This window comes from Chelmon rostratus, chromosome 6, assembly GCF_017976325.1.
Source record: "Chelmon rostratus isolate fCheRos1 chromosome 6, fCheRos1.pri, whole genome shotgun sequence".
Classification (NCBI taxonomy): Eukaryota; Metazoa; Chordata; class Actinopteri; order Chaetodontiformes; family Chaetodontidae; genus Chelmon; species Chelmon rostratus.
In genome coordinates, this window is record NC_055663.1 from 15,110,161 (window position 1) to 15,122,857 (window position 12,697).

Genomic DNA, 12,697 nt, shown 5'->3' on the forward strand with positions numbered 1-12,697 from the left:
AATCAGACATAGACAGACACAGACTAGGACTCAACAATAACACACCAGGCAATCTGCATACGTTATAGTTTATGGTCAGTGTCAGATTGACCTGCAGTACTCTTGATAACCAGGAAGTACATTGTCTGTAAACAAGTAGCCTATCACCACCAAACTATAAATCATAGATTACACAACTGAGTAACTCCACTAATTGAATTTGAACAGTGAGGGATGTGAGTGAAAGAACTTAGCAAGTAAAATACACAGCCAGATAACCTCAGTGAAAACTTTTGATTTTCCATTGTTAACTTCTCAACTATAGTTTCTGCAAGTTCATTTTATTGGAGTAGTTCATTGGAGGAAATTCTTCTGGTCAGCTCTAACTAAAACAACTGTCCTTCTCTAACTTTCTTCCCTACAATTAGTACTAGATTACATAGCTCTTTCCAGGAAACTGCCAATGAACTTACTAGGTAATTATGGACCCATAATTTAAAGTAAAGCGTATAAAATGAATATTTTTCCCAATATGAAGGTTTCAAAACCTTGCTAGGGCAAGACTAAAGCCTGGTGGAAAAATATTGGATCTTAAAATATTGGAACCATTTTGAAATGTATTTTTAACTGACGAATCCAAACTTCCCAAAGGTTGCTTGACATCAGGATCCTCAATCGTAGCCTGACCCTGGCTACACGCTTTTTATCCATGTTGAGCATCCCTGCGTCTTACCCCCCTTTCTTCAGCTATTTGTTTGTTGTGGGTCTCATGACTGAGTATGTGCGTGCAACTTTGTCTTGGGCCACCCCACTCACACTTGTGAGCCCCTCATGCTATGATATGACTCGTTCAATCAGCTTTGCTGAAGTTAAGTGTTATTTCAGGCATACCCTGGCTCTGTATCAGTCTCAAGTAGGTGGTACTATACATGTGTTGTGAAGATTGATCACATTATTCTTTCAAGTCTGGCAATGCCATGACTGCCAAGTCATGATGGGCTTGCTAAGTGGAGAAGAAGAGTCTTTCTTAAGTGCTCATCCACTGCCTGTCAAGGTAAAGTTGAGACTCAGTTGGTTGACTGGGCCTTATTGCTTTAAACAGTGGTGCTTCCTGGACATGCCCAAAGACAATACCTCTATCTCTCTTTGACTAAACAAATGGCAACAGCTGTTTATTGTATATTCAAGTGTACTTGTTGTGTTTAATATGTTATATGTTAGTGTACTTGATGGAATGTGTATTGTGTGCCCAGACAATCATGGCAGTGAATGTTCCTGGACTGGTGGCTGTCGTGGTTTTTTATATTGTCATCCTGGTAATTGGGATCTGGGCATCTCGAAAATCCAAGAAAGTGGAGAAGACATGTGCTGGCAACAAGAGCGAAGTTACCATTGTCGGTGGCCGCAACATTAATGTCCTGGTCGGGGTTTTCACCATGACAGGTAGAATTTTTACTTGTTATGTCTGTCATGTAGTAGTACTTCATGTGTGTCCCTTCTTGTGTGCAATCTATGCTCCATTCACTGTGTTTTGTGTCTCCCTTTTCACTTGATTATTTTTTTGGTTTTCTTATAGCAACATGGGTTGGTGGAGGTTACATTATGGGAACTGCTGAGGCTGTTTATTCTCCCAGTCAAGGTCTCATCTGGGCTATGGGTCCTCCTGCATATCTTATCAATTTTCTTTTGGGTAAGTGGCTGAAACAGCTTAAGTTTCTGTACGGTAACACACACTAGCTGAGGAGGTGATGGTTATGGTACAAACCTAAAAAAGATTATCGCACCGCTGCAAAAGTATATCTAACATTTTGACATTTTAAAGGCTTTTTCTTGTTTTGGGGAAGTAGTAGCACTGTGTGGTTGTGTTTTCAGTCTCACATACTCAAGTGTTGCAGGGTGTGATGTGTCACGTGTGCTTTTCATTCTTCAACAATAGTTAATAGTCAAGAAGATGCAAAAAGTAATGCAGAAACTATTAAAAGGGCATAGATTGCTATAAATGAATATGATTTGCACATACCTATCTGATAGGGTCTCAACATAGGCTGCACTGACCTGTTTTAGGACCAAGGTGCCACACACACACACCGAAATGAAATGCATCATGTTGGCAAGCTGTATGAATGAAAGTAAACCTCCTTGGCAGGGAGAGACGCCTGTGCATATCACTAGAAATTGCATTTAGAATTAAGTTTACCATGAAACATATTTGGAGGCTAATGCCACATCTGATTTCAATACTTATCAGATCATAGTCCTCTGATGACATTAACAGCACTCAAAAAAATGGTCTGATGAGGCACATCAGCTGAGTTGGCACTGGTGATACATTGAGTCATCTTTTAGTAAAGCCTGTTTTGATCCCCAGACAGGACATTCAGGTGTTGCAGCAGCATAGGTACAGAAATAAGTACAGATAACTAGAGAAAATTAAAAAAAATAAATAATTACATTTATATAGAATAAAAATAATAATAGATCTGAAAATACAAAAACGATAAAAGGGCAATTATACTTATAAACCATACAGCAGCCTTAGTAACTCATAACTAGTAGTAGTAGTAACTAGTAACGTTGTTGTGGGCTTTTACCTATCCCAACATGCACTGGATGAGAAGAAGGGTAGAGGTACTTTGATGAGACTCTGGCAAAATCCAATTAGAAGTAGATGTCTGTCAAGCAATAAAGAATTTTGTTTTTTAAGACGTGGAAACCTACACATTCCCACAAATTATACCATGATCTGAGTGAATACTCGAATCTGATTGGCTGCAGGTTATCCATTAATTTCTGATAATGGATACCTTCTAAGAATTTCCAGTGAAACTGACTGTTCACCATCTAAATTATTGGCCTGGCTACATAGTATCAGCTTGTAACTAAAATGAGTAACCATAGCAACAGGGAGGCAGTCAAAGTCTCCATTTACAGTTTCTTGCAACACATTAACAAGCTAGCATCTAATTGCAAAAATGAGTGACTTCAACACAATGAGTGCAATCCTTCAGTGCCTCATCCTCTGGACCCCACAGGATGGCGACTGTACCACACAAGTTGCAAGAAGTGTGCTTTCCCTCTGAAATTTCTGATACTTTGCATCACATTAGCGACGATCTCACATGTCATTCGCTATTCAACTTCCTACTTTAGGCTGTATTCAGTACACATGAACTCTCTTTTGTTCATCTAAATCAGGCATCTCAAACCGCTTCCATAAAGGGCCATGTGGCTGCAAGTTTTCATTCCAACCAAGGAGGAACACACCAGGCTGGAATCAATTAATCAGCTGATCTCAGTCTTCAGCTGATAACTAAGTGATCCCTTGATGTTGATTGGTTGGCCTGATGTGCTCCTCCTGGGTTGGAATGAAAACCTGCAGCCACGCGGCCCTTTATGGAACCGGTTTGAGATGCCTGATCTAAATCTTGATATTGATTTGGGGTCAGTGACATGAATGGATAGCTAGCTAGTCTTGTTGGTAGAGATACGAGTAACTTACATTTACCTTGTCAGCTCTACAAAATGTAATTGACTTTGAACCTTCCTAGCATAACGTTAGCTTTCTGACTTATAGGTGAGCCAAAGGATTCTATAAGTTGAGTGTACTAGAATATCTCCCATTGTCAAGCTGTTTCTTAGGTTCGTTCTATTCACTGCAACATTTCCTTTGCATAGGAACTAAATTGGATATATTGATTGGTCCATGTATTAGTCAAACCCTCAGGTGTTACCAGAGAAACTAAGATTTTATTTGCAGAGTGCATGAAAATATAAATGAATAATCTTTTTCTTTCTTTCTTTTCTTTGGCAAGTGACCATGTTTAAGAGGGGTAATTCCCTTCAAGGTGTTAGTCATAATTAGGAATTATGCATGTCGGACAATTCTGGCCTCTCCGTCATTCACTGATTTCTGTTAATGGACACCTTGTCAGACAGCGATACCTTACTGAAATAATTGATAACCCATTACAATACTTTAATTGCTTAAGAAAGAAAACACTGATTTTTAAGTCCAAATGCACATGCCAAGCAGCCAGATCATATTGTGCAACTGCATTATTTTTCCCATCAATGTTCTTTCACACACCATCAGCAGATTGTGGTCCTATCTGGGCCTACAGACAGACATTCAGACCTACATTTTTACACCTACAGACAATTTAAAAATTTTCCACCTCATCTAACCTGCTTCTTCATGGACTGTGGGAGGAAGGCAACCCCAACAAAGGGAGGATTTGTATGCAGGCATTTTCCAGTCAGACCTCAAACCCACAAACTCTTTGCTGTGAGGTGACAACACTAACAACAGAGCTACTGTGTGAGGAAAACAGATTTGACAGCATTTCAGCCCATACCTAGTTGGCAAAAGCAAATGGGAATTTTGTCTTCATTTTTTATAGGATATTTTATAGGATTTTGTAGCATTCGTGAAACTAGGGATGAAACTAATGATTACTTTCAATATTGCTTACTCTACTGATTATTCCCTTTAAAAATTTGGACAAAAATGTCAAATACTGAAATATGTCCATATTACCTGAGTCCATGGTGACATCTTAAAATGTCTTGTTTTCTCTGACCAGTAGTCAAAAGCCCTCTTATTATTACAGAAGACTAAAAAAAAAGAATAGATTCACATTTGAGCTGGAACCAATTAATTTTTGCTGAAAAAATGACTGAAATGATATATCGATTATCAAAATTGCTGCTGCTGTCTCTCAGTTGTTATTGTTAGCAGATAGAAATGACTTCAGCTCTACTTTAAATCATTACAATATATTTAATAATGTATCTCTTCAACCATTTTTGTCTTTCTATGCTCTGTGTTTCTCAAGGAGGATTGTTTTTTGCAAAACCAATGAGGTCAAAGCGCTATGTGACCATGTTAGACCCATTTCAGCATCGCTATGGCAACCTCTTCACTGCAACACTATTGCTTCCTGCTTTGGTCAGTGATATTTTGTGGGTGGCCTGCATCCTCGCTGCTCTCGGTAAGTAACACGTCATGCAGTCCTTTCAGAGTTTATTACAGCTGTTCGTATATGTACAAGGCCTACACCTTTTTCAGGCAGAGACCAAAGAATGCAGTTACACTCAGACTTTATATTTAGATCTGTCTCTCATCAGCAGTCACAGACAAGTGAAAGCTGTTTGAACAGTTATCCTTTCATTCTGTCTGCTTAAACAATACAAGCACTTGTAACGAAGATGCGCCTTGAGTCTTATCTTTCCCCCCTTCCTCCAGAGACAAGGCTTTCTAGTTTGTGTGTGTGAGAGTGGAAAGATAAGGGCTTCTCACAGCTCTGGGCAAACGGGCCGGTGAGCTGGCCTGCACACCTACATGAGACACACTTAATATACACAGTTAATATATTAAGTATAAAAAGTAAACACGGGGGTTATATAAACAGTAATATAAGCTGTAAATATGGAACTCCCACCACATCAACTGTAACATTATATGTATATGTATGTATATATATATATATATACGTAATCTCTGATTCTCTCATCTCTGATTTAATGTTCTTTGTGTTTTCCAGGAGGAACAATGAGCGTAATTCTTGGACTGTCATCTGCCCTCTCCATCATTATCTCGGCAGCTGTCTCCATCGTCTACACATTTTTAGGGGGTCTCTACTCCGTTGCGTATACTGATATCATCCAGCTTTCCTTCATCTTTGTCAGCCTGGTGAGAAACAGAGGAAGCTCGGGGGGGGGGGGTAACAGAGGGTGTGAGTGACAGAAATGACTGACAAGGGAGGGAGGAGGATGGAGGGATCGCCACAAAATGATAAGGAATATAAGTAATGCAATTGATGATTTATCCTTTTGCTTTAACAGCCATTTTTTTTCCTCTATTTCAGTTTCTCTGTATTCCTTTTTTGGTACTCAGTCCTGCAGTTACTGACATCTCACAAGCAGTCCACCTCAACCAATCCAATGTCAACGCCTGGATAGGAGAGTTGGAGCTGGCAGATGCAGGAAAATGGGCTGATGAAATGCTTTTATTGGTTAGATTTTAAAATTTATTTTGTGTCACTCTGTGTTTAAGGGAGTTGAAATACTACATTTCAAGCTGCAGCTTTGCACACATGGAACCACAGTACATCGTGTTTCTCTAGTATTGGCATCCCATACATCTTTGAGAACTTGTAATTCATCATTGGAGTGTTGCATTCAAAGGTGAAACAGCTAAATGGAATTTAGGCATTTTTCTTTTCTTTTTTTTTGCACCTGTGCTTTTCCTCTAAAGGTCTGTGGAAATTTCACCTCAGATTTAAGTTCAGGATATCTTGTGGTATTTTAGCTGATAGCCTAGCTGTTACTCTTTCAAATGCTACAGTTGGAATAGACTTCAATGATCGAAAAAAGGGATTGTTTTGTGCGCATGTTTGTGCATGTGCATGTGTAGTCCAACAGAAGATAACCCCTCTTCATTTGCAGTTGTTGCTCTGGTAACATTGTGGACATTTGGACTTGGACAGAACATGCACAGGAGCAACCAGTAGCATTGATGATGCAATACAATTTGCCACTTCAATCTTAATGCTTACATGCCCAAATATTCACTGAAATCGTTTTTGATGCTGTGATAATTCCTCCTGCCCATGCTGGCAGTGAAAAGATCTCCTCCTAGTGGAATTTGAATGTAAGTGAAATCCAGTCTTTTTAGTGCAAAATTCTCTTATTTTCTTGGGCAGCGTTTTCTTTGCTGAGATGCTGTAAAGGGATAGAAATACAAAGGCTAACAAAGTTTGGAATATGCTCTCCTGATTTATTAACTCATACTCCAGAAGCGTCACATTAGAACAGAACAAGGACTGTAGACTTTGTCCTCCATATCTTACATTGGAATTGCAACAGCGGAGGGTCTTTTTAGGGCCTGTATGGACAGGAGGCAACATTTGCAGTGACCAACAACTCCTACAGTCTACATATAGGTGTGTGTTTTTTGCTTTAAGACAAACTCCAACAAGTGTCATCCTCTAAACACCCTGTACCAGGAAGTCATATTAGCACACCACAATGCAGAATACCAGGGCCCTGGAACTGTCACATCTAAATGTAATGTGGCCGTTATTTGTCTCGTTAGATAAATTTGTGTTTGACCAGTATAAACTGAAAGATCTTTCTTTTTTTTTTTAAACTGCATAAATTGCCAAGTTGCTCACTGACAAAGTGTGTGTTTCTTATGTTTGCATGTGTATGTTGTAGGCTTTGGGGGGACTGGCCTATCAAGCTCTATACCAGAGGATCCTTTCTGCAGCGTCCTCTGCTCAGGCTCAGGTCACCTGTTTTGCTGCTGCCGGGACTGTTTTTATTATGGGAATCCCTTCAGTTGTCATCGGAGTGGTGGCTGCCTCTGCAGGTACTCATCACTGTGCACATACAGTACATGCATATATTTTCAGTTAGACAACATGTTTGAACAATTAGCTCCCACTCCCATGGTAAATGGCTTTCTTTTTCTTTGCATTTGCATGTGTGGGAGCATTTGCGTCACTGGTGATGGTTGCGTATTATAATCAGTATGGTGGGACACGTAGCCTGTTTTCAGATATTTAGCTTCCTTCTCCCCTGTGCTTTTATTTATTTATTTGCTTTGTTGCCATCACAGTAATCATGAAAGCTTCTTCCCCTCCCATTATTTCTTTTCCTCTCAACCCTTGCTGTCTCTTTCTCTACTTCTATGTCTCCTCCTTCCTCTTCCTCTCCTTTCCTCTAAGACTGGAACCAGACTGCATATGGTCTACCTCCTCCTTTTGAACGAGGGGAGGCAGGGAAGATCCTGCCACTGGCTCTGCACTACCTCACACCCACCTGGTTGTCAGTGTTAGGCATTGGTTCTGTGGCTGCAGCAGTAATGTCCTCCATGGACTCTGTACTGCTGTCCTCTGCATCCATGTTTACACAAAACATATACAAGACGACTTTGAGGAAGCAGGTGTGTGTGTGAGTGAGTGTGTGTGCGTGTTTGGTTCAGCATTAAGCAAAGTAACTCAATTTTTATTGCCTCTTTCCTCTCTCTCTCTCTCTCCCTGCAGGCTTCAGAGCGAGAGCTTCAGCGGGTGATCCGTGTTAGCGTGCTGCTGGTGGGCCTGGCAGGAACGGGCCTGGCCTTTGGTGATGACAGTGTGTTCGCCCTCTGGCTGCTGAGTGGGGACCTCCTCTACTGCATAATCCTCCCGCAGCTTGTCTGCGTGCTGCACTTCAGCTCTGCTAATAGCTACGGCGCTATTAGCGGCTTCATAGTGGGACTGCTGATGCGTGGGTTGAGCGGGGAGCCGGTGCTGGGGATCCCTGCTGTCCTCCTGTACCCTGGCTGGAGGGAGGAGGACGGAGTTATCACACAGTATTTCCCCTACAGGACTCTGGCCATGCTTTGCTCTGTGATATGTATTGTTACGGTGTCTAAGTTGATGGAGCTCGGCTTCTGTCACCAACTAATTCCTCAGTCCTGGGATTTACTAGGGGTGTTTGAAGAGATAAAAGAGGAAGAGGGGGAGGAGGTACCTGTTCCTCAGGTGGAAAAGAACAGTATTCTTCATACAAAATTCTAGACTTACATTTATTACAACCTCAGCCAAAGTATACACAAACTTCTTTTTATGCAAATTCCTGCCAACCTTATTCTCTGCACAGGCTATTTCTGCACATTCTTACATGTACTGTATACTACACATGTTTAATACTGAAGTATATGCGTTATATGCACCAAACACCGACCAGCAGTATGTTGAGAGTGATTCAGGGAGGCAGTTAAGACACGGTTGGTGTCTCTTTCAAACAGAACAGGAGGATTAAGGCCACATTTGAAGACCTCAAGATTCTGATTTTAATGTCGGAATTTACATAGTCCTGATCCTCTTAAAATGAACCTCTTTCCTCAATTGTTAATCGCAGTTAACCCAGACATGTTCATAGTTTATTAATCTAGTCCTTTCCACTCAAGCCTTTTCAGTAAATTAAGATCAACCCAGTCAGTGTTATTTAATTGTGTAATCATTAGCCATTGCATTACTTTCTGAGAAGCAGTTTTGCCTCTTTTCATATATATTAAGCACTGAAGGGACAAAGAAATGCAATTGTGATTCTTAAAACCCTTAGGTTGAGTGTTCCCCGGAAACAAGAAGTCTAGCAGGAGGTGTCCGTTGTAGAAGTGTTTACCATTATTTTATGTTTCAAAGGGATCATTGTTGACGGACCATCGAGATATAGAATTAGAATTGCTATTTTTTGATGTTTTGTGATTGCAAGTGTTCATAAAAAAACGAAACAATAATATGTCTCTAATCTTTGTATCTGATGGAGTCTGTGTCTTTTCAGTGTGTATGTATGTGTGTGTGTCTATGACGGGGAGAAAAAGACTAAAAATGGTACCTAAACACAAGCTGCACAATGTGAATGTTATAGAAATCACTGCACATAGGGGTCCGTTATGTTGCTTAAAAAAACCTTAAAAAAACAACACACCTTTTATCACCGAGAGTATTTCATACATTCAAGTATTTTCCTTTGATGATTTGACTTCATGTTTAAATTGTATCTGACAAGCGCGCTGACCACAATGCAACTGCAATGACACCTGTTTAGCAGCAGAGGGCGACACCTGAACAACGAAAGGACCTGAATAGTGTGAACCGGCCAGAATCTCACGAGATTGTGTTTCCCCCCCAACAAACAAACAAACAAACAAAAAATCCGCGAAACTGCAGTTTGAAGGAAGACAAAGCCGTTTTTTCACATCGAAGCGGAATGCTGTTTCGTTTCCACTCATTTCCCTTCGGCAGCATATCAGAGGACCTTCCAGCACAGGCTCGCAGATTGATGGCTTCGTTAAACTAATGCACTACTGAAGCCACCCCAATGTAAACTGAAGTTATTTTTATTTTTCGCCACATAAATGATGTCTCAAATAACACGTATTCGCTCCTTCCACGTACTGCGTCTGTAGTTGCACACAGTCTTAATTAGATTTAGCAATTAAGATTCAAATTAAGATTCAAAATCTAAATGAACGGTAATATAATGCTTTTCTGGTTTATGTCGGGTGGTGGGCCTGTATAAGTTGAAAGTAAGATGAAGAATGAACATAATATTTATTTAAAAGTCATTAAATTCACCGATGTAGATAAGGTCCTATTCACTTCAAATGCTGGAATATTCATAATATATCACGATCACCCCTTTAATTCCCGGTTACGAATTACAATTACAGGTTTTTTTAATCGTTTCTATAATAAACTGGTTCGAGGAAACGCCACACAATTAATATTCACTTTTTTACTTTCACAGTCAATCATTCAGTCTATCATTTTTGCAGGCTTGGGTTAGTTAATGTTTAATCTGAAATAATAATAAAAAGGTTTAAGCATTGAATTCCTCATTGTCTCACGTCCCAGAAACGGCCCACAATTCACCGCGACGCACGGCGCACCTGCACGCTTGATGTCTGACAGCGACATTATAAAGCCGCATCCAGGATCACACAGGCGTCAATGAACAGCGACGCCCATCGCACACTGCGCTGTCGCTGCTGCACGCATGTGGGATGAATGAGCGCTGAGGGCAGCGCCGACAGTCCGCTCCTCCATCGGGGCTCCGTGTCATGTTTTACCGCGCGCCTGTGACGACGGTGCGCAGTGTAACCTATGGTACAGCTCCAATGCACGGAACAGACTTCATGATACTGAAGCTTTGAGCGTTGTCCCGTTCACTCCAGATGGCAAGAAGTTCTAAAATCTTAAAAAGGATAGATAGAGAGAGAAAGGGAGAAAAAAAAATAATTCTAAGGGCGACTTTTTAATTTTATTGTGTTGTTTTTATTCCTCTTTGGAGTAAAAACAACACCCACTATAGAGAGCAAGCCATAAGAAGGGAACAGTTCATACAACTCTTCTTTGTGGTTGTAAAAAAAAAAAAAAAAAAAAAAAAAAAAAAAACTGATAGTGGGTGTAATTATTTTGATTAGAGTAATGATATATTTCCACTTGCTGTTTAAACACCATTAAGTTAACAGAATAATGTAAACCATACCTCTGGTCAACCGGGAGAAGAGTATTTTACGCTTTGCATTGATGCACAGTCTACTGAAAAAGTCCTTATGTTAGATTGTGTCAAAAAATGTCAGAATCAAAGGCAAAGCTTGCACAGATTTGTAAAAAGGCAAATCTACAGTGTTGAAATTCAACATTAAAGACAGTGAAGAATCCCAAAATAGATGCATAGGTGCTGCTCTCAGTGTTGCCCCAGAAACATACATATTATATGTATAGATATATACAGTATAAACTAAAGGGCTGAACTGAAACTTGTCTTCATCACCTGCAACCAACTGCCTTTACAAAAGAAGTTTACGGTCAGTGATGATTATGGAGTTATGGCTTACTCTCAGAGTTTGATATGCACTCTGTTTCACCAGGAACCACCAGAGGTGCTCAGTAGTTTAACAGCCTCAAACCATAAAGAAAAGATATGACATGCTACAATAATGTTTGTTCATTCAAAGTATGTATTTGATGCCTCTTCACCTTTATCTTGGTTCCTGGCCAGTGGTGACCTTGTACATTGTTGTATTTGTTCTCTCACATACAAAGTTATTCAGTCTTGGAAGGAACTGATGTCAGATAGGGTGGTCTGGACAAAGCTGATGCATTTCCCAACAGTTTTACCTCAATGAACTTGGCTACAGCAGGATAGGGTGTAACATCTTTAACTGACGCAAATAACATCAAGCGACACCTCTCAGTTTAAAAGGATGAGACAGTTCTGTAAAATTGAGAGCAGATAAATTGGCCAGGGGACCCTACTATCCACGAACATGTTACCACACACTTTGAGCCCAGAGTCACAGAGAACAAACAGCATTCCTATGTTTGGATATTAATAATGTGCAGGTTTTCTTTATGCCAGATAGTGACAGATACTTTGACACTTTCACAGAAACCTTTTTAAGAATATGCAACATGTAATATAAACTCAAATATTTATGATGCTAAAACTACATTTTGACACGAGGAGAGGTAAATTTCGGTTATTCCTCAAACACAACATGGCGCTTTCATGGCCCGAGGGTAGTTACAAAGTTGGGAATCCAGAAACCAACATCATGCAAGACAGTTCTTGTAGGAGTTATTTCCCCTCTCAGACTGTTACTGAAATACGAGGATGTAAAATGTATTTCACACATTAGAAAAAAAGCAAAAACAAGAGTTTTTCATTTATTTTTTGAAAGTTTTTGCCATGGGTTTACAGGTATGGCATCTGTTTTGATTAGCGAAACGTGCTACAAATTTGGCGAAATGGGCCCCCAGGTTATTATTCTCAATGTAGCGAGGGTCCCGGCTCTCAGGCTGGGGAACCGCTGAACTCAGACAAAATTCTGATGAACTTTACAGCCATCTCTAGTCTCTCCCACTAAATATTTAGAAATGTCCTGTTGTCTAATAATTGGATCCACTGATATATGCTATAAAAGGAGCCCCTACAGGCCCCATGATATCAGAGGTGGAAAGTATACTGTACAATTTTATGGTACTTTCACTTGAGTTTTTCAATTCTATGCTACTTTACAATTAAACATTTCAAAGGTAAATATTGCACTTTTTACTGCACTACATTTGACTGACAGTTGGCACTACTTTACAAATGAAAGAATTTACAAACAAAACATACGACTACTCGATAAAATATGATATTTTGCAATGGATTAAAC

At 40.0% G+C, this 12,697-nt stretch overlaps 1 protein-coding gene across 1 annotated transcript; it reads left to right on the forward strand.

The window, feature by feature from the left end:
* Positions 1–1,238: 1,238 nt before the first annotated feature.
* On the forward strand, positions 1,239–8,543 carry LOC121608326 (high affinity choline transporter 1-like). Its single transcript, XM_041939569.1, has 8 exons — positions 1,239–1,422; positions 1,556–1,669; positions 4,815–4,970; positions 5,523–5,671; positions 5,847–5,993; positions 7,198–7,351; positions 7,710–7,927; positions 8,028–8,543. The coding sequence occupies exons 1-8, from the start codon at positions 1,239–1,241 to the stop codon at positions 8,541–8,543; spliced, it is 1,638 nt and encodes a 545-aa protein (XP_041795503.1).
* The last annotated feature ends 4,154 nt before the right edge of the window (positions 8,544–12,697 follow it).

Excerpts from the sequence above, each read along its gene's own strand:
- LOC121608326 (XM_041939569.1), top strand. The coding sequence starts at position 1,239 with ATGGCAGTGAATGTTCCTGGACTGGTGGCTGTCGTGGTTTTTTATATT. Across the intron at positions 1,670-4,814 it reads TCTTATCAATTTTCTTTTGG|GAGGATTGTTTTTTGCAAAA; the intron begins GTAAGTGGCTGA and ends GTGTTTCTCAAG. Across the intron at positions 5,994-7,197 it reads CTGATGAAATGCTTTTATTG|GCTTTGGGGGGACTGGCCTA; the intron begins GTTAGATTTTAA and ends TGTATGTTGTAG.